The sequence below is a fragment of the Elgaria multicarinata genome, chromosome 19 (assembly GCF_023053635.1).
Source record: "Elgaria multicarinata webbii isolate HBS135686 ecotype San Diego chromosome 19, rElgMul1.1.pri, whole genome shotgun sequence".
In the NCBI taxonomy this organism is placed as follows: Eukaryota; Metazoa; Chordata; class Lepidosauria; order Squamata; family Anguidae; genus Elgaria; species Elgaria multicarinata.
Window position 1 is genome coordinate 17,871,179 of NC_086189.1, and position 25,627 is coordinate 17,896,805.

At 54.7% G+C, this 25,627-nt stretch overlaps 1 protein-coding gene across 3 annotated transcripts in view; it reads left to right on the forward strand.

The window, feature by feature from the left end:
• Positions 1–25,627, forward strand: part of PNPLA7 (patatin like phospholipase domain containing 7) — a 73,041-nt gene that overhangs the window by 46,365 nt on the left and 1,049 nt on the right. For all 3 annotated transcript variants that reach the window (XM_063144965.1, XM_063144966.1, XM_063144967.1), the window contains 11 exons: positions 1,198–1,380; positions 3,141–3,259; positions 7,941–8,097; positions 14,151–14,267; positions 14,980–15,049; positions 16,699–16,815; positions 18,551–18,699; positions 19,757–19,909; positions 20,731–20,841; positions 23,577–23,661; positions 24,822–24,925. In XM_063144965.1, coding sequence (XP_063001035.1) covers positions 1,198–1,380; positions 3,141–3,259; positions 7,941–8,097; positions 14,151–14,267; positions 14,980–15,049; positions 16,699–16,815; positions 18,551–18,699; positions 19,757–19,909; positions 20,731–20,841; positions 23,577–23,661; positions 24,822–24,925 — 1,365 coding nt within the window. The remainder of the gene's footprint in view (positions 1–1,197; positions 1,381–3,140; positions 3,260–7,940; positions 8,098–14,150; positions 14,268–14,979; positions 15,050–16,698; positions 16,816–18,550; positions 18,700–19,756; positions 19,910–20,730; positions 20,842–23,576; positions 23,662–24,821; positions 24,926–25,627) is intronic.

Consider the following 25,627-nt stretch of genomic DNA (forward strand, 5'->3'; position numbering starts at 1 on the left):
ACCAGGAAGAAAGAAATTGGGCGTTTCCAGGTCTGGCTTCAAAGCAGCTTTGGACATCTTTTTAGAAATTAAGCTTGTTTGCTGCTCTTGTTACTGTCGCTCATCACCATCGTCATCGCCGTATTTTTTTAAATACCTCTAAGGAAGTGGTACGGGTTTGCATGGTGCCTTTTGATTTCATTTCAATTTTGACAGCGCAAGTTTCTAGCCCTTATGCCTCAGAGTGGAATCTTACAGGTTAAAGCGGCCCGCTGCTTTTGTGTGTGTGTCTGTGTGGCCTCGCCTGTGTTTTAAACAGGCCGCAGGACATCCCGAAATGCCATCCGCCCCCCCCCCCCGCATTTGATCCCACTCGGCGGATGAAGCGATGCCGTCGGACATCTGAGGGGGAGGATTGAAGACAGAGCTGCTTTTCCGCTCGCGGGCTGTGCCGCTTCGCGCCGCTGTGGGAGCGAGGAAACTTTCTGCCTCCCAGGCTTATCGGCTCTTGAGCTGTGGCCGGTGGCCGGGATTAAAGGGAGCGGGATTGTCTGGGAGGAGAGGCGGGCCACGTAAGCGGCTTTGGCAGCTCGGAAGTTATTGAAGGCTCTTTTTTTCCATTCTCGCATGACCCTGACAGAAGAGCCTTGATGGAATCCATAAGCCTCTTCTTATTTATTTATTTAGACATTTCTATCCCGTCCTATATCACAAGGATCTCAGGTCCCTCTCTCTCTGCATGCACACACACACACACATGTATGTATGTATATATAAATAAGAAAGAGCACAGCTATTGACGAGGGCGGAAGATGAAACACATTACTTGTTATTGCATCTCTATAGCACCCAATAGCCGAAGCTCTCTGGGTGGTTCAGCACAAATTAAAACTGTCGAGGATAAAAATGGAGGGGAGGAGGATTATGTACGCCGCCTTGGGTTCCTTGGAGGAAGACAGGCGGGATATAAATGCAAAAATAAAAATAAATAGATAGATATAGGTAGGTATCTTTAGAAGGGGCCATTGAGGCTGTTGATTCCAACCCTCTGAAAAATGGGTTGTGTGCCAGGGCAGGCAGTTGAGCCCGTGGGTTAGTGCAGCAGGGCGTGGCTGAGCTGGGTTCCTGCAGGGGGAGGTGGCGGCCGTGGCCGCTCCACTGATTGCTGTGGTCGCCTGAGCGCTCTCTGCTCCCCCCCCTCTCTTTTTCCCATTCCAGCTGGAGCGGATGCTGGAGAACACGGCCGTCCGGGCCCAGAAGCAGCTGATCCTGCTGCACCGCGAGGAGGGGCCCCTCCCTTGCCGGACCGTGGAGTGGCTGAACATGCGCAGCTGGTGCTCGGCTCACCTCCACCTCCGCTGCCCCCGGCGCGTCTTCTCCCGGCGGAGCCTGCCCAAGCTGGTACGACGCTCTCGACGGGCGGCCGGGCGGTTCCCCCTTCCTTCAGCTGCAGGGCAGATCATAGAATCATAGAATAGCAGAGTTGGAAGGGGCCTACAAGGCCATCGAGTCCAACCCCCTGCTCAATGCAGGAATCCACCCTAAAGCATCCCCGACAGAAGGTTGTCCAGCTGCCTCTTGAAGGCCTCTAGTGTGGGAGAGCTCACAACCTCCCTAGGTAACTGATTCCATTGTCGCACTGCTCTAACAGTCAGGAAGTTTTTCCTGATGTCCAGCCGGAATCTGGCTTCCTGTAACTTGAGTCCGTTATTCCGTGTCCTGCACTCTGGGAAGATCGAGAAGAGATCCTGGCCCTCCTCTGTGTGACAACCTTTCAACGGAAGGGCTTCTCCGCGCAGCGCAGAGTCAAACTATGGAATTTGGTACTGCCAGATGTGGTGGTGGCCGCAGGCTTGGGTGGCTTTAAAAGGAGATTGGACCAATTCCTGGAATAGAAAGCTATCCATGGGTACTGGTCCTGATGGCTGTGTGCCACCTCCAATATCAGAGGAAATATCTAGGGACAAAGGAAGCTCCCTTAGAAGAGACGAAGCGTTCGTCCATGTTAGGCTAGCATTGCCTGCTCTCCATGGCCGGGGGTCCAGGGGTCTTCGACAGAGAAAGAACCTACAAGAGGAGCCCTGATGCTGGATCAGACCGAGGGTCCGTCTAGTCCAACGTTCTGTTCCCACAGAGGCCAAACAGCTGTCGACCAGGACAGGAGTGCAACAGCACCCTCCCGCCCATGTTCCCCAGCAGCTGGTGTACACTGGCTCTAATACAGGAGGCAGCCTAGAGCCATCAGGATGAGTCCCGCTCTCCTAATGCTAGAACGTGAGCTTAACTGCACCCTCCCGCTCGTGTTCCGCAACCGCTGCGACGCCGGTCTTCCCTAGCCCGTTGTCCTCCTGGCCTTTTGAACTGGAGGCGGCAGGGATTGAACCCGGGGCCTTCTGCAGGCGACACAGGTGCTCTGCCCCTGAGCTGTGCCCCCCCTCACCCCCCCTTGGGATGCTTCCCGAAAGCCGCCCAAAATCACGTGCGCCAGGTGATGTTTGCGCACCTGGGTGCTTTGCTCTGTTCTCCCCAGACACCTGAGAAACGTTCCCTTTGGGGGAGAAGCGCGTTGTTTTCTTCCCCTTTCGGCTTCTTCCAAAGGCCGGGTGAGGTGGCACATTGGCCTGGCTCAAGGCATTACTCTCTTTTGCACAATTTTGTGCAAAATCGTGCAAAAAAAAATCGCAGTGATTTCGGGCGGCTTTAAAAGGGTGTCAGGCAAATTCCTGGAGGAGAAGGCTGTGAATGGCTCCTAGTCCTGATGGCTCTATGCTGCCTCCAGTATCAGAGACAGGAGGCCTGTGTGCCCCAGTTGCCAGGGATCATGGGCAGGAGGGTGCCGTTGCACCCGTGTCCTGCTTGCGTGTTCCTGATCAACAGCTGGTCGGCTACGGTGTGCTGGACTAGTTGGACCCTCTCAGGGCTCTTCTTCTGTTCTGAATGCAAGTTCTGGTCCGACCTTTTATTTGAGTAAATGGCACGAGGTTTTGAAAGGCCTGGGGTGTTGCGACCTGGGAGTTTCCTTCTGATGCTCTTGACGGGTTTTATATATATTTAATTGGCCTTTACGGGTGGAACGGTCGGGCCGCCCGCTCTTCTCCCCTTGAACCTGACGGAGCTGGAAAGCGGCCTTGATCATCCCTCTCCTCTCTCCTCCGCTGCAGAAAGAACTGTACGAGCGTGTCTTCCAGAAGCCTCCGGATCAGCACTCGGACTTCTCCCGGCTGGCCCGTGTCCTGACGGGCAACGCGGTGGCTTTGGTGCTCGGAGGAGGCGGAGCACGGTAAGACGAGCTGAGCGCTTTCAAGGTGCAATCCTATGCATGCGTCGACAGGAAAAGAAAAGTCCTACGACGAGTCGTAGGACTTTTCTTTTCCTGTCGACGCATGCATAGGATTGCGCTCTTAAGTTACTGGCTGGGCTGGGCTAGTGGGAGTTCACCGGTTCCCTCTGACAATAATTTCTTGGTGATGAGAGATATACCTCCAGGCCTCCGAATTTATTTATTTATTTATTACATTTCTATACCGCCCAATAACCGGAGCTCTCTGGGCGGTTCACAGTGGCCCTCCGCCAGCAATGCTTGGCTACATTTCCTTCCGTATTCGTTCCTGTTTTACATCTCCTTCTCCCGCTATCTGTCACATTGACCGGGTTCACACAACACACAAACCCACCCTGTGGCTTGTCGAACCGTGGGTTGTTTGTCGAACCCGGTGCGTTGTCTGAACCCAGGACGTTTTCCGCGGTGCGGCTGCTTAACCCGCCCTGAACAACCCGAGAACAAACCCTGGGTTCTCAAGGTGGCTTGTTCGAGAAAAATAACCCGCCCGGCACGGTGAACAAGCCGCCTGGCGGAAAATGCCCTGGGGTTCAGACCATGCGCTAACCCCCGGTTCAACAATGGCTCACACCCAGCCACCGAGTGTGGGTTAGCGCGTTGTGTGAACAGCCCCTTGATGCTCACGTTCCTGGGCTTTTCTTTTGAGCCAAACATACCCCGATCGTGCCAGAACTTAACTGTGTATCTTTGTGCAAACAGAGTCCTCCGTTGGTATACAGCAAGGGTCCGAAACCTTTGGTCTGGGGTGGTGGTGGTCAAATATAAGCCTCCAGGATTTTCCACAAGGCCACGCCTCCTTCTCTGCCCCTCCCACTTCCAACCTTTTGAGGGTTTCCCAGGTCTTGTGCCATTTTCCCTCCTTCCCCCGCACATTCCGGAAGGTTGTAACGTCTCTCCGACGTTCCGGAAGGTTGTAACATCTCTCCGTCAGTGAGCGTTTCAAGCGAAACTGGGACTGGCGTCTCGGCCTCACCCCATTTGGCGTTGGCTCCACCCACCCTCGGCATGCGCCCCCCCTGAGAGCTTTTCGGGGGCCACGTGGAATTTGGGTTGAAAGAGCTTCCGCAAGCCTGGGGGTACGGAGCGGATTTGGGATGGCTCTCTTCCGACGAGAGCCGCACGGGCGAAACCTCCGGGCTCCCGGCCCTCTTCCGCTCGTTCTGCGCCGTTCATCGCCTTTCAGTCACCAGAGACGGTGGGCTTCTCGCCGCCTCCCATCCTTAGGAGACCGTTCAAGGTCAGGACCATTGGAAGTCCTCCTCCGTCTCTGGAGGCAGCCCTGGAAAATGTCGCCCTCCTTTTGTCCTTGGGGGTTGCGCGTTGACGCTTGCGGCGTTCCTCGCAACGCACCGTGGAATTTTCTTGTCTCCCGTCCTTTTACACGGGTAATTAGTCCCCTGACGCCTGGATGCCAGCCCTTCGCCGATTGTTCCGGAGTTTGGGAGCAGCGCCATGAGGGGGGAAAATCGCCCACTCCTTGTTCCAGCCCGGTGGAGTCGATGCCGCAAACGTTCTAAATGTCCCGCGTTCCCCCCCCCCATTCTTTCCCGTCCGTCCTTTTTTTTGGCTTCAATCTGACAAGCGTCTCCTTGGAATTGGGGGCAAGGGGGCTGCTCCAGCCTTCCCCAACCTGTGGCCCTCCAGATGTGTTGGACTACAGCTACCATCATCACCAGCCAACGTGGGTGGGGGCTGATGGGAACTTTAGTCCAATATATCCAGAGGGGTTGGGGAAGGCCTGAGAAACGTGGCACCTCTTTGCTTGGGCTTCTCAGATGGTGGGTGAACGCAGGCTGTGCTCTTACACACACACACACATTCTCTCTCTCTCTCTCTCTCTCCTGACACCCTTTCTGTCTGTCTGTCTGTCTCACACACAGTCTCTCTCCCTCTTTTACCCCCCCAGTTTCTCTCTCTCTCTCTCTCTGACCCCCCTTTCTCACACACAGTCTCTCTCTCTCTTTCTCCTGACACCCTTTCTGTCTGTCTGTCTCACACACAGTCTCTCTCCCTCTTTTACACACACACACACACACACACAGTCTCTCTCTCTCTCTCTCTCCTGACACCCTTTCTGTCTGTCTGTCTCACACACAGACACACACAGTCTCTCTCCCTCTTACACACACACACTCACACAGTTTCCCCCTCTCTCTGACCCCCTCTCTCACACACACACAGTCTCTCTCCCTCTTTTACACACACACTCTCACACAGTTTCTCTCTCTCTCTCTCTCTGACCCCCCCCCCCCTCTCTCTCTCTCACACACACACACACTCTCACATACTTTCTGTCTCACATGCTACTTTATGTAGTGCAACAGGACAGCTGCCTGCCCCGGGGACGTTACCATTTCAAATTCAACACAGAGGAAGTGAGAGGAGAGAGAGAAATCAAGGCAGGGGCGACCAGGAGGACTAGGAACTTGTCTCTTAAAGTAAAACGAGTGCTGGAAATTTGGAAGAAGCTGAATTCTGCACTCGGCACCGTTGTGACTCCCCGCAGATATAGCCTCCCCTCATCTCAGCCAGTTTCAAACCTGGCCGCCTGCGCGATTCCCAAGGTAGCAGGCATCTGTTTCTACTGGCACGGAAGAGGGACTCGGCTATTATTTAAAAAATCTGCTCTCCGATACTAAACTCCTCCCTGGTTTTAATCTGCCCGAAAGGGACGTTGGCTGCACTTTTCTTTGACAGCCACTTAGCGTTAGTGGTGAACGGCTCCAGGGTGTGTGTGTGGGGGGGGGGGGGGAGATGTTCTCTTTCTTTGGACAGCCTCTCTCTCCTTGCTAAATCGTAGCCAGAGGCACGTAGGCAAGCAAAAGACTGCCTCAAAAAAAACCCCACCCCAAAACCCAACACCACCCCAACCCTGTGTTCCTGGAACTGGAGGCTTTGCCAAGCTTCTCAGGTAACAATTAGATTGCAAATCCTCCTTCCTTTCTCCCCCCACCCCTCCCCGACCAGCCACTTCGTGGTAATTATCTTTTTGCAGTTTGTCACGACAGACAAGAGAACAGAAACAACCGCGTTCCTCTTTTCCCTCCTTCCCCCCTCCCCCTCCCGCCATCCCATCATCCGGGTGTAAAAATACAACAGCTCCAGCCGATAAAACTGCGCTCAAATTACAGCGTTTCACGTCCGCAAAGCAGCTACCCGGGGAAGGAGAGGAGGGGTGGGTGGGAGGATTTGGGATCTCTCCAAGAACAGGCTGCCTGGGGCTTTTTTGTTCGTGCGGCGACGAGAGGCGGGCGCAAAGAGCGGAGCGTGAACACGGCCGGGCCGGAGGCCGGCTCGTCTCCCACTCCTGTTGCCAACCTGTCTGTTGGGGCCAGGGTGGCCGTACGCAAATCCAGCGCTGGAGAGGGAAGGGGGGGGTCTTGTAAGAGGCCCCCGTGGAGTTGGTCGCTTAAGAACAGAAGAGCAGCCCTGTTGGATCAGGCCAAGGGCCCTCTGCTCCAGCCTTCTGTTCACACAGTGGCCCACCAGCTGCCCATGGAAAACTCACAAGCAGGACAGGTGTGCAGCAGCACCCTCCCGCCCATGTTCCCCAGCAACTGGTGTATATACGCTTCCTGCCTCTGATACTGAAGGTAGCATAGAGACATCAGGACTAGTAGCTGTGGGCCGCCTCCTCCTCCAGGAATTTCTCCAATTCCCTTTTAAAGCCATCACTACATCTTGTGGTAGCGAATCCCATCATTTAACTCTGCGCTGTGTGAAGAAGTCCTTCCTTTCATCTGCCCTGAATCTCCCACCCATCACCTTCCTGGGAAATGACCCCGTTGGGTTCTAGTATCATGGGAGAGGGAGAAAAATGTCTCTGTCATCCCAGGGTTGTAGGACGTGAAATAACGGACTTAGGTTAAAGGGAGGCAGATGTCTGTTGAAACTCAGGAAAGATTTGCCACGGGTCAGAGCGTTCAGGCAATGCACCCAACTGTCTAGGGAGGGAGTTGGCGGACTCTTGATTCCAAGGCAGCAATTGGGGAGGGGGGGTGCATGCAGAATGCATTGTCCTGATTTATTTATTTATTTATTACACTTATATACCGCTCCCATAGCCAGGGCTCTCCGGGCGGTTTACAGAAATTCTAAAATTGAGATAAAAACGAGTATACAAAATTTAAAACTCTAAAACACAGAACAATGATGATAATCTCAACTCCTGAAACAAGTTTCTAATTCTGTCGGTTGCAAAGCTGCGTTCCGAAGTGGGCCCCGGGCGTCCGTGTGCACGCCTGCCAAAATCTCACAAGCCGGAGATGCTGCTGACGGTGACTTCTGGCGCGCGGCTCCTTGCCCCCGTCCTGACAAGCAAGATCAATAGCAAAAAAGTTGTCGAGGGCTCAGGGTGCGTTACGCAAACAGTCCCCAGCTGCCCCGTTTATATGGACGGGCGATTTGCACACTTCCGTCGGGCTCCCAGGATTCGCCTTTCCGCGGTGCCGGATTTAGACGGTCCGGTCGTAATGTTTCTAATCTCTTTATTTTCGAAGCCGCAAACGCCTGGACTTGACACCGAGGTGAGCCCTGTGTTTCGTTGGACAGGTTCTGTTTTAGATTTCTGGGTGCATGTATGTATTTATTTTTCTTATTTTCCTCTTCCCCACCGCTCCAGAGGGTGTTCCCAAGTGGGCGTCATCCGGGCGCTGAACGAAGTTGGCATCCCAGTTGACATGATTGGCGGCACCTCCATCGGCGCCTTCATGGGGGCGCTGTACGCCGAGGAGCGCAGCTACACGCAGATGCGGATCAAAGCCAGGCAGTGGGCGATGGTAAGGATTTCCCACTGGGGCGGGCGAGAGGAGGAACGTCCGGCTTGGCTCTGGGGCTCAGAGACCTTCAACGCCCCCCGGCTTAGCTGGACGCCCAGTGCAGCATTTACCTCGGGAGCAGGCAACTTGCAATCCTCCAGAGGGCGCGGCCTACACCTCCCCATCAGCCCAGGGTAGCCTAGCCAGCGATGAGAGATGCTGGCTGAAATTGCTTAATTTATGGGAGACGGATTGATCTGGTTCCCACCTAAAACCCAGGTTCGAGGGTGATAAAAATGATATAGATCACAAACGGATCAGTTTAACAGTTCACCCGACACCAAAGATGATGTATGGAGGTAGAAAGAATCAACAAAGAAAGCTCACGTCCCTTCAGGGTTCAAAGCGGTGGTCCACCTGGTCGTACGTCGGGGTGCCCACCACTTACGGAACGCCTCTCCCCGGGGGCCGAAGCAGATTCTCCAGGCCGGCTCGCGACTCCTCCTGGAGCGAGACCAGTGAAATCCCTTTGTTCCCAGGGTTATATAGGTCCTTTGAGGCGTTTCCCCCCACCCTGGGAACTTGACGAGCTGTTTTCTTTCGCGTGCCAAACTTTCCTGAATGAAGGGAAGAAGGCTTCCAGGTTAAGGAATGAAGTAATGCACAACACCCTTATCACTGAGAGTAGAGGCAAGAAAAAGATGGAGCTACAGCGAAAGATCAGAGGGCAGTTGCTACTGAAGAGGCCTCCTACGGCTACCTGAAGCCTTCTAAAAGCTGCTCCCTACATTTGACTGTACGATCTCCTATCCATAAATGTAGGTATATATATTGGATAGTGATCTATCACACTAGACCAGTGGTTCCCAAACTTTTTCAGGTCACCGCCCCCTTGGTTCCATAAACCCAGTGCCCCTTACCCTACACTATAAAAATCATTATTCAGAATAGCGGTTTTCAACGACCCACTAAGGAAGATAATAACAATAAAATTCAAAACAGTAACAATTAATTGAATATTTATTCAAAATCCGAAGCACCCGCCGCAAACTTGCTGAGGGAGGGAGGGAAAAGAGAGCGAACGCCTCTGTTTTGCAGCCAGCGTGACGGGGCACACCAAGCAGGATATGTCTCTTCATTAGCGTTCTGGTGCTTTTGAAACACTTCAATTCACCGTTAAAAGGACTCTTCTTAAATGGTACAAATACATGTGTGGATTCTTCCCCTCTATGGCTTGGGACCAAACTACCTTCTCCCATAAAAATGTCCCTGGGTTTTAAGACCTTCTGGAGAGACGCTTCTCGGAAAAGACCACCTTGAGTGCCCCCCTGCCGCCTCTTTGCCTCTTAGCGCCCCCCTATGCAATCCCACTGCCCCCTTTGGGAACCACTGCACTAGACGGACCTGTGAGAACTCGCTAAGCCTCCTCACCATTTCTTCCAGTCCAAACCACTACTGGGGTGTTGGCCGAAACATCTGGGGTGCCACAAGTTGCCTGCTCCTGACTGGCATCCTTGACTGGAAAGAGTCAGGAGAGAGTTAAAATGTACCGGCATGCTTCCAGTTCTCTTTAAGGTGGGAAGCAACCGAGGCCTTCAATCAGCTGGCAGCTTTATTGCAGAGAGAGCGAGAGGCTGGTCAGGCCTGGCCGGGCAGTTCCCCGAGGGGCCCTTTCCGCCTTCCTCGTTGGGGGGGGGCACCAGCTGCTCCGTCACGCCTCAGCGGGGAATCTTGCGCTTTTAACGGCGGCATCTGTTTGCCGAACCTCAAGCGGCGCAACGGCCGTCCCCCCTGGGGCCGTTTCGCGCAATCCGGCACACCGGCCGCATCGCCGGGTTTTGTTCTGGGTGATTTACCCCTCGTCACTCCGCTTGCCTCCCGTTAGCGCTGATCTTTCTGGTTAGGTCGGGGCCGAGCAAATGGGCTTGGGGGTGGTGGTGGGGGAGGCTCGGATGCAGAATTTTGCGGGCGGTCCCTGGTTCCGAGTGCAGCAAAAATCCTGCTTTTGCTTTATTTGCGGGGGGGGGGGGCGGAGGGGAGAGGCGTTTCTAGTCCTCAGTAGCGTAAAGCGAAGGCAAGAGAAGGAGGCGGGAAGGAGATACTGGAACTCCGAAGTGTTAGACCGGCCCGAATCGGGTGTGGGTGTGGAATGCAGGTGTTGAACGCTCCTCCCAAAACAGCTCCCGTACCTAGAAAACTAGCACAGGAGGGAGGGAGACCAACCCTTAGCCGACTTTGCTGCTTTTCTGCCTGCCAGGAGGTTTTAATATAGGGCACTGCTTGAAACGCAACAGAAGCAGGCGGGCCCCCACCCACTGCTTGCCGTGGGGCGGTCGGTCCTAGCAGTTCCACCCTCTCCGGTGCTTTGGCCTACAATTCCCAGCATTTCCTGACCACTGGCCGTGCTGGCAGGGGCTTCTGGGAGTTGAAGTCCGAAACGACTGGGGATGGACCGTGCCCTGTTAGACCGGCCCAAACGTCCCAGCTTTTGGGCTCCTCAGATTAGATGAGGCCAATGGGCGAATGGTGGACTTCGGAACGCCGCATAACTCCTTGCTTCCTGTGCTTGCGGAATGAAATTTATGTGGCGCCCAGGCCAGCCTTCCCCAACCTCTGCATGACTGGGGCTACAACTTCCATCATCCCCAGCCAGCAGGACCTCTGGCTTTGCAGTCCCCCCCCCCCCCGCTCCGTACGCTCAGCCACATCAGAGCTTCCGTGCGCGTTCGGCTCAAGAGGGGCCTTTTTCCCACCTGGGGAGACGGCTTGATCCCATCTTTCCGAACCACTGAAAAGCTGAGGCTTGTGCAGAGCGGAGAAAAGAAATCTTGCCGGCCAACATTTATGACTATTTATTGCGTTTGTGTGCCGCCCCATAGCGGAAGCTGTCTGGGTGGTTTGCGAAAGGTTAAAACGTTTAAAACGTTTTTGGCTGCTAATAAAAAGACGGGCTTTGCTTCCGGTGAGGGAGGGCGTCCGCAGGAGTCAAGATTCCTACCAGAGCGAATGTGGACGCCATCGGTCCCTTGCAACGCTTCTCTCTCGTAACTTTCTCCCTCTCTCTCTCTCTCTCTTGTTCCACATGCCTGCCACATTGTGGGTAGAAGTGATTGATTGAGGTAATTCTTTGTCTCTAATTAAAACAATTCCTCCCCTGGGATGCGGGAATTATCTTCCGAAGAAAAAGACGGGTTTGGCTAAGAACAGGCTGGATGTGTTTTGGGAGGAAGGGGGGGCTCTCCCCTGTCCCCCCACCATCTCCGCCACCGAAATACTAGCTCCGGCGTTTGTGTGAGAAATTTCACAGCCCCGAACCGGGAGAGTGGTTTGCGTCAAAGTGTACATTCTGGTGTGCGGCTCCAGTGCGATACGTCTTCCTGTCACTTAGGGAGCGTTTCCTCTTTGATTTATCGAGTGAGAGAGAATTGGGGTTTTTTTGGGGGGGGGGCTTCTGAGAGAGACACTGTCAGGCCTCGCTGAATGGGGAAAAAGGGAACTGGAGAGGAAGCTGTGACTCTCTCCGTCAACTCCCTTCCCATTTTGTCGATTCATCAACTCTGAACATCAGAAGATCCCCGCCGGATGAGACCCAGGGTCCATCTAGTCCAGCACTCTGTCATACCAGCTCTCGACCCGGGACCCACAAGCAGGCACAAGTATAGCAGCACCCTCCAGGAATTGATCCAACCCCCTTTGAAAGCCAGCCAAATTAGCGGCCATCGCCACATCTTGTGGTGGTGAATTCCACAGCATAATTCTGCTCTGTGTGAAGAAGCCCTTCCTTTGATCACGGAATAGGCAAAATTGCCCAAAGATGCAGCCGCAGTTTGAAGGGTGTGTGTGTAATCTTCACCAGACGCAGCCGCCCCGTCCGTCTCGGCCCTGGACCGAGGCCTGGGGCTTCTCTGCAGAATGATTTGTCTTGTTTTCCATTTGTATTCTGCCTTTATTTCTTTAAATATATGTAAGCCTACGGCAGCTCATAGAGGGACTCTGTAAGAGAAACGGTTCTCCCGCCGGGCTCTCGCCTCCTGCCTCCTGATGGACTCTGGGGAAGGGAGCCAAGCAAGCCTTTGGCCCGGCAGGCAATCCGGAGCGGGTCCCGCTGTTCGCCAGACTGGAACCGGGCTGCCTGCCAGCTCTGTGCGCCGTGCGTTGCAGGAGCTTTTCTGTCCCCTCTTCGGGCCGATGCAAAGGACGTGACCGAAGCAGGGCCCAAAGGCAGCCCAGTTCCCAAAGTTACTGAGAGGGGACAGGATTTTGGATTCCCTTTGGCATCCAGGGTGCACCTGACGCCGGTCCTTGGGGTGCCGCCAGCCCGAGGACGGCCTGGCCCCCTCACGTCACCACCACCGCCGCCTGTCTCGCGAAATAGCTCCCACCTGTTACCCCCTCGCTGAAATGCAGCGAGATGAACGGCTGCCTAAAAGGCTTTTAGGTATTTTTAGTCCTTTCTCCTCCCTCCTCCTGTCAAGGAAAACAGGTCGAGGGGATTACGGAACAAGGAGCGGAAGGGGCCTTGTCTGAGTCTCTTTTCCCCCCTGGCTGCGTCTGACATCTGGCTTCTTCTGTCAAGCCTCGTGTGCGCCCGGGGCCCGGAAAGATAACACGGCGGCCGGATAAGCCGGGCTGAGGCACCGGATAAGCGGTGGGAACTGGGGCTCCGTGCTTGCCTCTTCTTCCAGCTGCGGAGCGGAGTTAAACCCCGTGGGTCGAGTGGACAGAAGGCCCTTCACTTCAGCCTCTGTTCTGCTTGCTTCAGGGATTAGCGAACTCCAGACTTCTTGAGGGGCTGTTGTATTTTTCGGGCACCCTTTTCGAACACCGGGACAATCCACCTGCTAGCCAGTGGTCTGCCCGTATAACGGGTGCAGGTCCTCTGTCCTGCGGGCCCTGTCCAGCCATCCCTCCGTGGTTTCCCAGATGGCTACGCCCCCTTTCCCTAGCCCCGCCCCCTTTCCCAATGCTGTCATTTCCCCGCAGTTTCACCCCCACACCTTATGAAAGGCTGAAAGGCCTCCTCTGAGGCTTAGTGACAGCCAATAAAAGCTTGGAGCTACAATATGCTGGTGGTTTCTTTTGCTATTTTGGCTCCTCCTCTTTGGCCTTCAGCCACGCCCACTCCTGGAACGCGGCCCCCGAGAGCGTCTTCAGAACGGAATGCGGCCCTTGGGATGAAAGAGGTTCTGCACCCCGGCTGTTGGCCCAGGTGGTCTCACGGGCAGCGATGTCAGCCTCCTGAACATCCTTTAAAAACCAGAAGCAAATTTCTAGTCCTCAAGGTCGCAGAGGAGACTTTCAACGAAAACATCGGAGAGACGGCTGTAAATAAGATTAAATGATGCAAACTTTCCGACGTGATTCAAAGTTGTTCCGTTGGCCTAATTTATGCAGGTCAAATCCTTTTTCTTGCTACACCATGTGGATTGGCTGGACTCGTAATACGTTTATCTATACGTTTTCATTTCGCCTGGATTACGCTCTGCAAGGATTACAAAGTGTGTGAAGTGGTTTGAACACTGAAAAGAAACGTTAAATAACATTGTTAAAGCAGATCAAGGAGAGACTTGAAGCGCGGGGACTTTCAGGAACTGGGGTCAAACAGAAGTGGCAAGAATTATTTTATACTGTGTTGTAGTATAGCGTTTTTATCTCGCGCCTCAGGCAAAAAAGCTTCCAGAGCGGCTTACAAACAATCCGTTCACCAAGACGGCCCTTTGCTGCAGGCTTACAATCTAAAAAGACATGGCACGCAAGGAAAAGTAGATGAGGAGGGAAGAGGGGTGGGGGAAGTTAAGTGTGCAATCCTATGCATGTTTAGAGAGGAAAAAAGTCCTATAACTCCCAGCATTCCCCACCCAGAATGATCAGTAGCCAAGAATGCTAGGAGCTGTAATCCAAGAGATCTTGAGGGCGCCCCGTTACGGGAGGCTGCAACCAAGGTTTCCCTTAAACTGGAGCGTTTGAGGCACCTTGGCGCTCTTTTAAGTTAGATTAGTTGCGGTGGAAGGGAGTCTCCGTTGGGACTTTCAGCGTGCCGTGTACGTACATCAACGGTCTTGCTTTCCTTTCAGAATATGAATTCGGTGTACAAGACGGTCCTCGACTTGACGTACCCCATCACCTCCATGTTCTCCGGCGCCTCCTTCAACAGTGGCATCTGCGACATTTTCAAAGACAAGCAGATCGAGGTAAGGAGGGTGTGATGCGAATTCCCGAGGCCGGCCAGGGTCAAACGGCGGCCGGCGAGAAACGACAGAGCTTGGTCCGGCATTCACCAGTGGCCTTCTGGATGAGATTCACATGCACAGTTCATCTGAATCCGGGGCGTTTGACCTCTTTTACCCTGAGGGCCACATTCCACGCTGGAAAAGCTCCCAGGGGCCGCATTCCAATTCTTCCTTGCTTGGGGTTATGAAGCCCATAACGCTGCTTCAGCCGAGCTACAGATTTTTGCGCTCGATAAACCACGATTCTAGGTTTGGCCGTCATGCAAAGCTCTGACTTTCCTGGCTTCCTCTCCTCACTCATTCGAAGAGACGCTCTGGTAGATAAAACCGCCGTTCGTAAAGTGAGGTGCAAACGCAGCCTCCCTGTCTCTGTATGCCTGATTGGAAAGAGGCAAGCCTAAAGCAGCACTTCATGCAGAGCTGCGACGGGCAACCTCCTCCAGAGGCGGGCGGCAATTTTGTGCCCCGCTCCTGCACCCGGAGTGATCAAGCGCCGAGACGTTGGAAGGCTTGCACGCCCTGATCAAAGGCAGATTGGTTAAGCCTTCCCAAACTCCCGAGAATCATGCAGGGATGTGGCAGGCGGGCTCCTCTTTGGGCTCGGAGAACCTCTCCTGAGTTTTCTTTCTCGCGGCTTAGCGAGCGGTTTAACGACGTGCTTTCTGTGCGGCAGGATCTCTGGATTCCTTACTTCACCATCACGACCGACATCACCGCCTCGGCCATGAGGGTCCACACGGATGGTAAGCCTGTCCGGGTGGCGGCGAATGGCTTGTGCCTCGGGGCGGTTAGACTGCTTTGATTTCCATAAAGTTACTCAGACAGATAAACTATGGAACTCACTGCCACAAGATGTGGTGATGGCCACCAATTGGATGGCTTTAAACAGGGGTTGGATAAATTCCTGGAGGAGCAGAAGGCTATTCACGGCTACTGCGTGCCGTCTCCAGTATCCGAGGCAGTAGGCCTGTGTACACCAGTTGCTGGGGAACATGGGCGGGAGGGTGCTGTTGCACTCCCGTCCTGCTCGTGGGTTTTCTGTGGGCACGTGGTTGGCCACCGCGTGAACAGAGTTCTGGGCTAGACGGACCCTTGGTCGGATCCAGCGTGGCTCTTCTCACGTTCTTCTATCCCCTGCAGCGCATGAGGCGGCCTGCTTCCCGTCCCTCCTGGCAGGGCTGCAAAAGTTTCACGGCCGCCTGACCAGGTTTCCAGAAGCCCCCCGGCTGGTTTTTAGCCCCCGCCTTTTTCCAGCGAGAGTAGGCCCAGCCCGCGGAGAACTGGGGAAATCTCCGCTGGCAAATAAATAAATAAATAAACACCCAAAACAGTGCAGGGAGAAACCCCACCTCCAAGCCGCCCAGTCCTGACGCCACCGCCGAACTGCTAAAACGGTCTGGATTTGTAATTAACTAATTAGGACTCCTCGACCGCCTCCTTCCCGAGGGCTTTCCAGAAGCTTCCTTGGCCCGTCGCTCCTTCGGGTCTCTGTTCACTGATGCCGTCTTCTCCCCCTCCCTCACCGCGCCCCCCCCGGCTGAAAACTAAACAAAGGAGCATCAACTCTACCCCCCCTCCCCCCCGCCACCCTCTGGGCCAAGGTTGCGGCCGCTGGGAGATGGATGCTCGGAGGAATGAGTTAGGGAGGCTCCGCCGCGTTCCATCGGGAGTGAATCCAATCCATTTCTGCTGATTAAAACCGCTCTGCTTTTAATGGTTATAAATTCCCTCGTCACCCGGCTCTGAACAGAAAGCATTGAGCCAGCCCGAGAGGAGAGACGTGCTTGCGGGGTGTGTGTGTGCGTGTGTGTTGCTGACCAAAGCATTTCCACTCTGTGCCGTTGGGGGGGTGGGAATACCAGGCAGGAGAACGGGGATCTGAAGGGACACCGTTGGTTCGCCGGCTTACTGAGGAAGAATCCATGCGTTTATCGAGCGCGGCTTTTCTCCTGCCTTCCCTCAAGGAGCTCAGAACCTCCTTCAGCCCAAGAGCCCAAGAGCTTCTTTTTTTTTTTGGTGGGGCGAGGGCCAAAGGAAACAGGGGCAGGCCGAAATACCCCCAAATCTCGGCCTATTTTGGCTCAAAGCTTTCGCAGACGACCCCCAGAATTTAGCCCCCAGGCCTGAGCTTCCACGGCCCCTGCTTTATCCCATCGTACCCTCGCAACCCTGCGAGGTAGGCTAGGGTAAGAGAACGGGACGGGCTGAGTGAGGATTTGAACCCAGGTTCCTGCGGGCCTAGGCCCAGCCTCCTCTCTGTTGCACCACACCGGCCTCCATCCCTTTTCTATGCAGGGGGAAACGGGGTCGGCTGGGGATGAGACTAGTTCTGCCACCTGCTTTTCTTTCCTGAAGGGAGAAATGGCTCCTTCCTCCGCTTTTCTCCCCGCAGGCTGCCTGTGGCGGTACATCCGGGCCAGCATGTCTCTCTCCGGCTACTTGCCCCCTCTCTGCGATCCGAAAGACGGGCACCTCCTGATGGACGGCGGCTACATCAACAATCTGCCAGGTACCGCCGCTGCCCATTGGCCGGTGGATCCTACGCTGGGTCAGAAAAATAGGAGAAACGGGTTCTCAGGATGCAAAGAATTTATGTTCACGAAGCCCAAGGCGTTCTGGCCCGCATTTCGTTCGAAGGCCTTCCTCAGGGGATTGCTAGAGGGTAGTGTCCGCAGATGATTCCCTCTGGCACGATCATGGTCTCCTGTGATCATCGATGGTGATAATCTATGGATGATCTCACGGGAGACCATGATCTCGCTAGCGGGAATTATCTGCAGACCCTTTGGTGAACTTCCTAGGCCTGGACTCTCCCTCTGCCCCACCCAGGACACAGTTCCCAGTTCCCAGCCAGGGGCCTCCGTCGGAGGCAGCCGTGCTGGCGGGATCCCTCCCTTCTCCCGTTTTCAGATGCCGAGTAACGTCCCGTTCCCGGCCATCTCCCGCCGCGAGTCACTGTGGCATTCAAACCAATTTACCTCCGGAGGCAGTTGGACCCTTCCACTTCCGCTTCGGAGTTCTTGAGCGAGTGACTTTTCTTTTCGTCTGACCAGATGCCTTCTGGGAAATGAGTGTTTGGTGACCGGCTGTGCCCGCCACGGCAGCCATTTCCTGAATGGACAGCCCCACCCCACCCCACCGCCATTTTGCGAGAGCGCCCAAGGCACTCTCCCCAAATTCCAAATGTGGCTGATGTCCCCGAAAGGTTGAGCGCCCTGCTTCCAGCCCAGGGCTTATTCGGCTGGCGCTCAACTCCGCAGTAGCTCAGAAGAATAAATAACAGCAGGCACCAAATGCTGTTAAATACGCTGCGTTTCCCTTTGAGATGTAAGTTGAAATGTATGCAGGAACAGGCCTTTAAACCTTGCCGAGTGTGTGTCCCCCCTTCCATTCCGCTTCCCCCCCCCTTTCCACCAGCTGGCATCTGAAATGGCAGCCTCGTCACGACTGCGTTCTGTGGGCCTCCTTTCGCTGCTGCGTTCCTCTTGTCTTCTCACCCTCGCCTCCCCGAGGGACCCTGAGTCACTCCTTTCTCTGCAAACGGGCCTTTTCTATCGGGAGAAACACTTTTCATGTTTGGGTTTGAAAGTGAATTACTGGAACAGGGACGGGCGGATCAATTACCCTAATCCTGCTAAGAGGGGGAGCATTCCCAAGAGAGCGTTGCGAAGGTAAAACGGGGCCCCTCCCTGGAGCAGCCTTGGCATGGGGGCTGGCATGGACGACGTGTGGCCACGGTCCTGCCAAAAACTGACCTCATGCCAGGGGCCGGCTGGCAGAGCAGGAGAACCACAGGCCATAGGTGGGGAAGGACTCTACTGTCATAGAATCATAGAACGGTAGAGTTGGAAGGGGCCTCTAAGGCCATCAAGTCCAACCCCCTGCTCAATGCAGGAATCCACCTTAAAGCATCTCTGACAGATGGCTGTCCAGCAGCCTCTTGAAGGCCTCTAGTGTGGGAGAGCCCACAACCTCCCTAGGTCATCGGTTCGATTGACGTGCTGCTCTAACGATCAGGACGTTTTCCCTGATGTCCAGCCAGAATCTGGCTTCCTGTAACTTGAGCCCGTTATTCCGTGTCCTGCACTCTGGGAGGATCGAGAAGAGATCCTGGCCCTCCTCTGTGTGACGACCTTTCAAGGCCTTGAAGAGTGCTGCCGTGTCTCCCCTCAGCCTGCTCTTCTCCAGGCTACACGTGCCCAGTTCTTTCAGCCTCTCCTCACAGGGCTCTGTTGTCCCGACAGCGGACGTTGCGAGGTCCATGGGGGCCAAAGTGGTCATTGCCATTGACGTGGGCAGCAGGGACGAGACGAACCTCACCAATTATGGCGACGCCCTTTCTGGCTGGTGGCTGCTGTGGAAGCGGTGGAACCCGCTGGTGGAGAAAGTGAAGGTATGCAGAGTTTCTAGCCTAATCGCCTGTGGCGACTTGAGGTCTCTCCCAAGGGGACCAGGCCAGAGTTTTTAAAAACTGGAGGAATCTGGAAGGCAGCGTTCTCTTTTGAGGTGCCGGCGCTCGGCCAGCAGCTAGCGTATGTGAACCGCCCAGAGAGCTTTGGGGTGGCATACAAATGCAATCAATCAATAAATAGCATAGAGACGCGTGAGCAAAAACGGGCCGGCAGAAATCATAACGTCGTGTGCGTGCGAGGCAGTAAATTTCACAAGGCTGCGTTATGGTTGCCAGGATTCTGTTGTTCAGACGGGAAACGAGGCTACCCGTATGCCACCACGATACCACACGATACCACGTTGGACTGACAACAAGGAGAAGGGTGGGCAAGAAAGCGAACACTCGGCAGGAGAGGCCAGACGTAGCTGCAGGCCTGCGTGTATTTTTGGTGCCTTGTCGACGCCACACAAACCAATTTCGAGCCTGTTTTCATTCTCACCACTCCCAGCCTAAGAGTTGTCATTCTCTGAGGATCTCTTTAACTTAGAGCGCGTCTTGGCAACTTTGGGAAGACTGGGTACCATTTTCACCACCCCCCCATGCCCCCCGTGGCGCCAAAAGGATCCAAATGTACTTATTTTCAAAGTAACTATTTTCAAGATAATTTCAAGGGCACAAAAAGGGTCAAAGGGGCTTCAAAATAGCTGCTCCAAAAGCCATTTTGTTTTTATATTATTATTATTATTATTATTATTATTATTATTATTATTATTATTATTATTAACAATTTTGGGGGTGGGGGCAGTGGGTGCTTCAGGGTACGAGGGAGCCATGGGCCCTATGCCAGCCAGCCAGCCCTGACTTAACAGGTATTAAATATCTCCCAGCATGCCCGTGAAACAATTTGCAGAGGGAGGTTGTGGGGAGGCTACGGCAGTTGAACACATTCTGGGTCGGCTGAGACAGTTGGCACCTCGCCCCCCCGTAATTTCACCATTCGCTCCCCCCCCCCCTAATTTCCCCGATTGACGTCAATAACGCTTTGCACCTTCGGCAGGTGCTGAACATGGCCGAGATCCAGACCCGCCTCGCCTACGTGTGCTGCGTCCGGCAGCTGGAGATGGTCAAGAACAGCGACTACTGCGAGTACATCCGGCCGGCTATTGACCGCTACGGCACCCTGGACTTCGGGAAGTTCGACGAGATTTGCGTGCGTTTCGGAGGGGGAACGGGGGGTGGGGAAGCTGACGGGGAGGACACTACTGGACAGGGTGTCCTCGGTTTGAAGGCCTCAAATTAGCTGCTTGACACAAAAGGGTGGGCTTCCGGCCTTCTCCTTCAGCAAAGGAGGCTGGGATACGTCCCCTCTAATGGTCAGCAACGAGGTTCGGCCGCACTGACTTCACCCACCCGCTCAGCTTTGCCGTGGTGGCCCCGTGCCTCTGAAATGTGTTCCCGGCCAGAGACCGTCAGGCCCTGTCATTTCAGGCTTTGGGGAAGGCACTGAAGACTTCCTTGGTTTTTCCAGCCTTCCACCGATTTATGTTTTACCGGACCCTTCTCGTTCGTAACTGCAATTGTACCGTAGGCTTTAGGCCCTGACTAGGCCGGAGGTTTCACGCTGGTGTTTGTTGTGTTTGGTGGATGTTGGCTGTTTTAATCACCGGATCAGTTTTTATTATAACAGACAATACTGTTGTGAGGCGGCCTAGAAACACTTCCAATGAATATTGAAAGGCGGCCTAGAAACGGTATAGGTACAGTAATTAAAAAGGGCGCAATGCTATGCCTGTTTAGACAGAAAAAAAGTCCTGGGACTTTTTTCTGTCTAAACAGGCATAGCGCTGCGTCCTAAAGGGCTCTTGACCTGTCCGGCACGAGGCGCGTGGACACCGTCCCTCCTTTTCCAACTCGGCGACTTGCATCGAGCAAAGTTTGCCCCCGCGTCCGTCCTTCGGGAAGTTAACCCAGTGCGGCCGCAGCAACGGACCACCCCCTGCTCTCTCACTCCCTCCCTCCCTCCCTCTCCAGGAAGTGGGCTACCAGCACGGGAGGACCGTCTTTAACGTCTGGTGCAGGAGCGGGGTCTTGGACAAGATGCTGAAAGACCGGCAGGAGCTCTGTAAAACCAAGCCTTCGTGCGTGAGTATGCCCGGGCGGGAGGAAATGGGCAGCTGAAGTCGGTGCAGGCAGAACGGAGGGTTCCCGCTGGAGGAGGAGGCAGGGCTCCTGCTCCTCACGCCGTGCCTTTCCATGACGCCCTCTTCGTATTATTTCTCCCCTGTGACTCTCCACTGACCCAGTGGCAGTTTTATGGGAGAGGGCAAAGGTTTACGCCTGCGTTCAGCTCCCTCTGGAGCAGGGGTGGGCAGCTGAGCTGGCCCCCTGCCGAATTCTAAAAGCCTTCCGCAAGCGTCTGGGAAGATCAGTCTCCACCTCTCCTGGCAGCCTCCGGGATGGAGAGGGAAAAAGAAGGACGGTTAGGAAGAAGGGCTGCTCCCGCCAGCTGCTACGGACTGCCCTCTAGTGAATGCTGCCCACCACGGGGGGGGGGGGGAATAATCCTCACCCTTCCTCCGGCTTGGAAATGGGTGAGGTCCCCCCATTTCTTTTAGACTTGCCTCTTTGCCTTCTGGGAAATGAACGTTTCGTGACTGGCCCTTGGCAGTCATTTTACAAATGGGCAAGCCCCGCCCCATGGCAGCCATTTTGTCGTGGCGCCCACGGCACCCTCTCGAAGGAATCCAAACGTGCGCCCCTTGTCCCAAAGAGACTGGGGGACCCCCGTAATCCAGGGTGTGTGTGTGTGTGCGATTTTCTACAGCCGCCGCTGGGGGAGGTGATCTCCTTTGTGAGTTGTAGGGCTGTGCATAATCCATGCTGTAAATAATAAATAACAGCATTTCAGGGTGTTTTTTTTAAAATTAAATTCTGTGCCCAGACAACCCCAGGTTTTGCGCCAAGAAAAACCTGGGGTTTTGCGTCTAGACACGTTTAGGCAGAAAAGAGGCCTGCAATTCCCAGCCTGCTGGAAGTTGTAGGCTTTTTGTTCCTGTCTAGACGTGCCTAGGATGGCACCCTAAATCACTCCCAACAGAGCCACTTTGCACAGGCTCTCTTGTTTGGCGCTACTGTTCTTGAATTATTTGAACTTAGATGTGGGGGGGGGGAATGAGGAGCGATGCATTCCCGAGCCCCTCCGGTTTCCAACATTCCCGCTGGCCTTTTCTCCGCATGCTTTCGAGCAGATCTTCGTAGCCATGCGAGCTGGAAGCCTGCTCTTTAAAAAGAGAAGGGGGGGGGGGGAAGAGGGAGCGCTGAGTCAGACAGCCCAGAAATGGAAATCAAAAGGCAGATTTATAGGGACTTCTGCCGAATCGTGACATAAACGCAGCCCTGTTTTGAAGTCTTCTCACTGGCCATCCCAGATAAGCTCCGCGGTGAGCCAAACCTTCAGGAACACGTGAGAACGCTGTCGGCATCCACAAATGTATTAGTGCACCTCTTCAGTGCCCAGACCGCAAACAGAATGTGTCCAGGATTGGGCGTTTGAGTCATCGCATCTCCGTCCCGTTCGCTGTAATACGGAGATAACGCATCTCATTAAAGCCGGAAAAGGACGTCCCTTTATACGGCCGATTGATCCCCGCGCGCCTTGCCTCGCTGCTCGGGTCGATACCTCTCAGCCTGCCGGCGAACGTTGCCTCTGTCGCTGTTTTTAAGATTTAGCGGCTCTGGCCAGCTTCCTTGAATAAATGCTCTGTTCACCAGATGTTGCTTCCTCTCCTGCGTGCCTCTGGTTTTCAGCCCTCCGCGTTGCCAAGGCCTCCCTGTGTGCCGTTGTTCAATGACCCACCCCACCTTTACAATCTCCTGGGTGGGACAAATTAGCCGGAACGGGGACGGCTGAGTCACGGCGTTTGCTTCGGTGTGGTCTGGCTTGCTGGTGGCAGGTTGGCCGGGCCCCTCAGCACGTGGCTTTCTGCACCTCTGCACCCATTATCACTATTACTTGTATCCTGCCTTTTCCCCAATCCTGGGACTCAAGGCGGCTTTGCAAAATTAAAACATAGACAATTAAAACATAGAAACAGAAATAGACCAAAGTTAAAAATATAATCAAACCCGCTGTACTATTAAAACGTTTAAAATATAAATGACATTATTTTGGGGGTGGCTGAAGGTGCCCCCAGCCTTTGTGGCATGTGTGTTCATAGAATCATAGAATAGCAGAGTTGGAAGGGGTCTACAAGGCCATCTAGTCCAACCCCCTGCTCAATGCAGGAATCCACCCTAAAGCATCCCCGACAGATGCTTGTCCAGCTGCCTCTTGAAGGCCTCCAGCGCAGGAGAGCCCACAACCTCCCCAGGCACCTGATTCCATTGTCGCACTGCTCTAACAGTCAGGAAGTTTTTCCTGATGTTTTCTTAAGCGTTGTTTTGTTGTAGTACAACACTGAGCGGGGAGAGAGCGGTGGCCCAAACTAGACCTGACGCCGTTCGTGCACTTAGCGGTTGGGCAAACGGTGCTTCAAAAGCCCCCCTCCGCCCGCGCCACGGTCCCACTTTGAGAGGGGAAGGTCTGAGGTTCCATCCCTGGCGTCTCTGGGTAGGGCTAGGGGAAACTCCTGCCTGAATCCCTGGAGAGCCACTGCTGCCAGTCCGTGTCGACAACACCGGGCCAAATGGACCGAGCGCCTGACTCAGGACAAGGCAGCTTCTGATGTCTGCGTGTTTTCAGATCCGGAGCTCAGACCCCCTTAGCTCCTGGGCTGCCTCAGCTCTCCCCGTAGGCCGTTCCCTCCCAACGCAGGGCCTCGCATCATCCTTGCGCCGAAGAAAAGGGCCAAGAGGAACTTCTCTCTCTTCTCTTCCAGCTTATGACCTGCCCCACGACCTCTTTCACGGACCTGGCAGAGATCGTGTCCCGAATCGAGCCGGCCAAGGCTGTTGTGGTGGACGGTGAGTCGAGGGGCGGGCTGAGTGGGGACGTTGAGATACAAAGGCCTGGGGAAAAAACAGAAGAAATTACGGAACAGCTTCATTTTTCTGGGATTGTGCCATTCCTTTGCTCTCCCTCCTTCCCAAGCCTTCAAATCTTTGGGGGGGGGCATGTGGGGGCTCACAGCGGCCTGAAAAACAAAGACTCCTTTCCTGTGTTTGTTGCGGAAGCTTTCCTTGGCCATGGAGGGCAGGGGTTTTTTTCCCCTACTCTGCGTGGCTCTGACATGTGCTTTTGCTGCCGTCCGCGGTGCTTCGCACAAGGTCGCTTTCCTCTGTCCAGTGCAGCTTGGCTCACTTGCTTGAGACGTCCGTTTTCTATTTGCTCGGCAAGGGCCTTCCGCAAACTAATAACGAATCCCATTCAGCATAATAGTGTTCCAAGCTCTTCTCTCTGCAATCCTGGCAAGTTAGCCTGTACGCGGCGGTGCCGACTCCGTTCTTCCTGATGGGAGCCGGGTGCTGCAGATGAGAGAGTCATGGCTGGCTTACGTTTTCACGGCCGAGGTTTGAAGAGGGCCGCAGCCAAGCGCTTCTGCATGCAGGGGGACCCGAGTTCGAGTCCTCGGCATTTCAAACAGAGCGGGTCTCTGGAGGTAACAGAGAACACCTATCTCGGCCTCGGACCCAGGAGAGCTGTTGCTGGGGCTACATGGCCTGACGCAGCCTTCTGCCACCTGGTGCCCTCCAGGTGTGTGGGACTACAACTCCCATCGCCCTCAGCCGGCACAGCCAGCAAGTTTTTGCCTCTTCATCGAACCTCCACGCCCCTGCCTCTTTTGGTCGCCTGCACGCCTGACCTGGGAAGAAATTCAAATCCTCATCGGGCAGGTCGAAAAACGTCCGGTAGATGTGTTTGCCCACAATTTGGGAGCCCAGACTTGGAGCGGGCTCCAAGTCCGGGCTCCCGTTCTTCCCTTCCAGTGGAACCGGTGAAAAGTTGGGAATGGTTTCTTCCCTTTGCTTAGAATGCAGCTTTCAGGAGCAATCAGTCCCAGGGTGGGCTACCAGAATGGATCCACACTAGCCCTGAACACCCCTTGTGCCGTCCTCGGCTCTGGCTTGAAACACTCTCCTTCCTAACACCTCTCTCCCTCTCTCTCTCTCTCTCTCTCCTTCAGATGAATCCGACTATCAGACAGAATACGAGGAGGAGGTTCTCGGAAGCCAGAGAGATGACTATGTCAATTTCCTGAGCAACCAGGCCGAAGAGGACTCCGATTCCGTAAGCGCACTCCCCCCACCCAGGGCCCTTCTGGGTGTGGGCAGCTGCCCCCAACTCAAAGGGTCTGCGCCATGCCAAAGCTCAAAGGATGTGGGGCGGAGGTTAGGTTGCCAAAAGAGACATCAAGTATCCTAGTCTGCCTGGAAGCCATCTCTTGCCTGGGGAAGAGAAATGACTCTACACATCAGGGATGGGGAACCTTCCCCATCTGGCCTATGGAGCCTGCTTGAATTCCTACAGGGGGCAGGCTTGGCCTGGAGGGAACACCCACTGTTATCTCCAGTCACAGGTTGGAGATAACGGCAGGCGGAGGGGGACCCATCCAGCAGTGCTGGGAGTAGCAGCTCTTTCCGGCTCCAGATGGTCCTTTTGCGCCCCGTCCCCATTGGGACAGCACACAAAGTCAGGGTCCTGGGTGGCACTGCAAAACGCCACCTCTCCCAGCGTTGGCAGAATCCCTTTTCCCGCGCTTGATACGCTCAGGGGCACCGTCTTGTCTCATTCCTTCAGTGGTTTCTCGGAACGAGACTTGGGAAGTGGGAACGGCTGGCGTTCCTGCTCGGATCCAGTCGCCCTAGAGCAGCCTTCCTCAACCTGGGGCGCTCTAGATGTGTTGGACTGCACCTCCCAGAATGCCCCAGCCAGCTGGGCATTCTGGGAGGTGCAGTCCAACACATCTAGAGCGCCCCAGGTTGAGGAAGG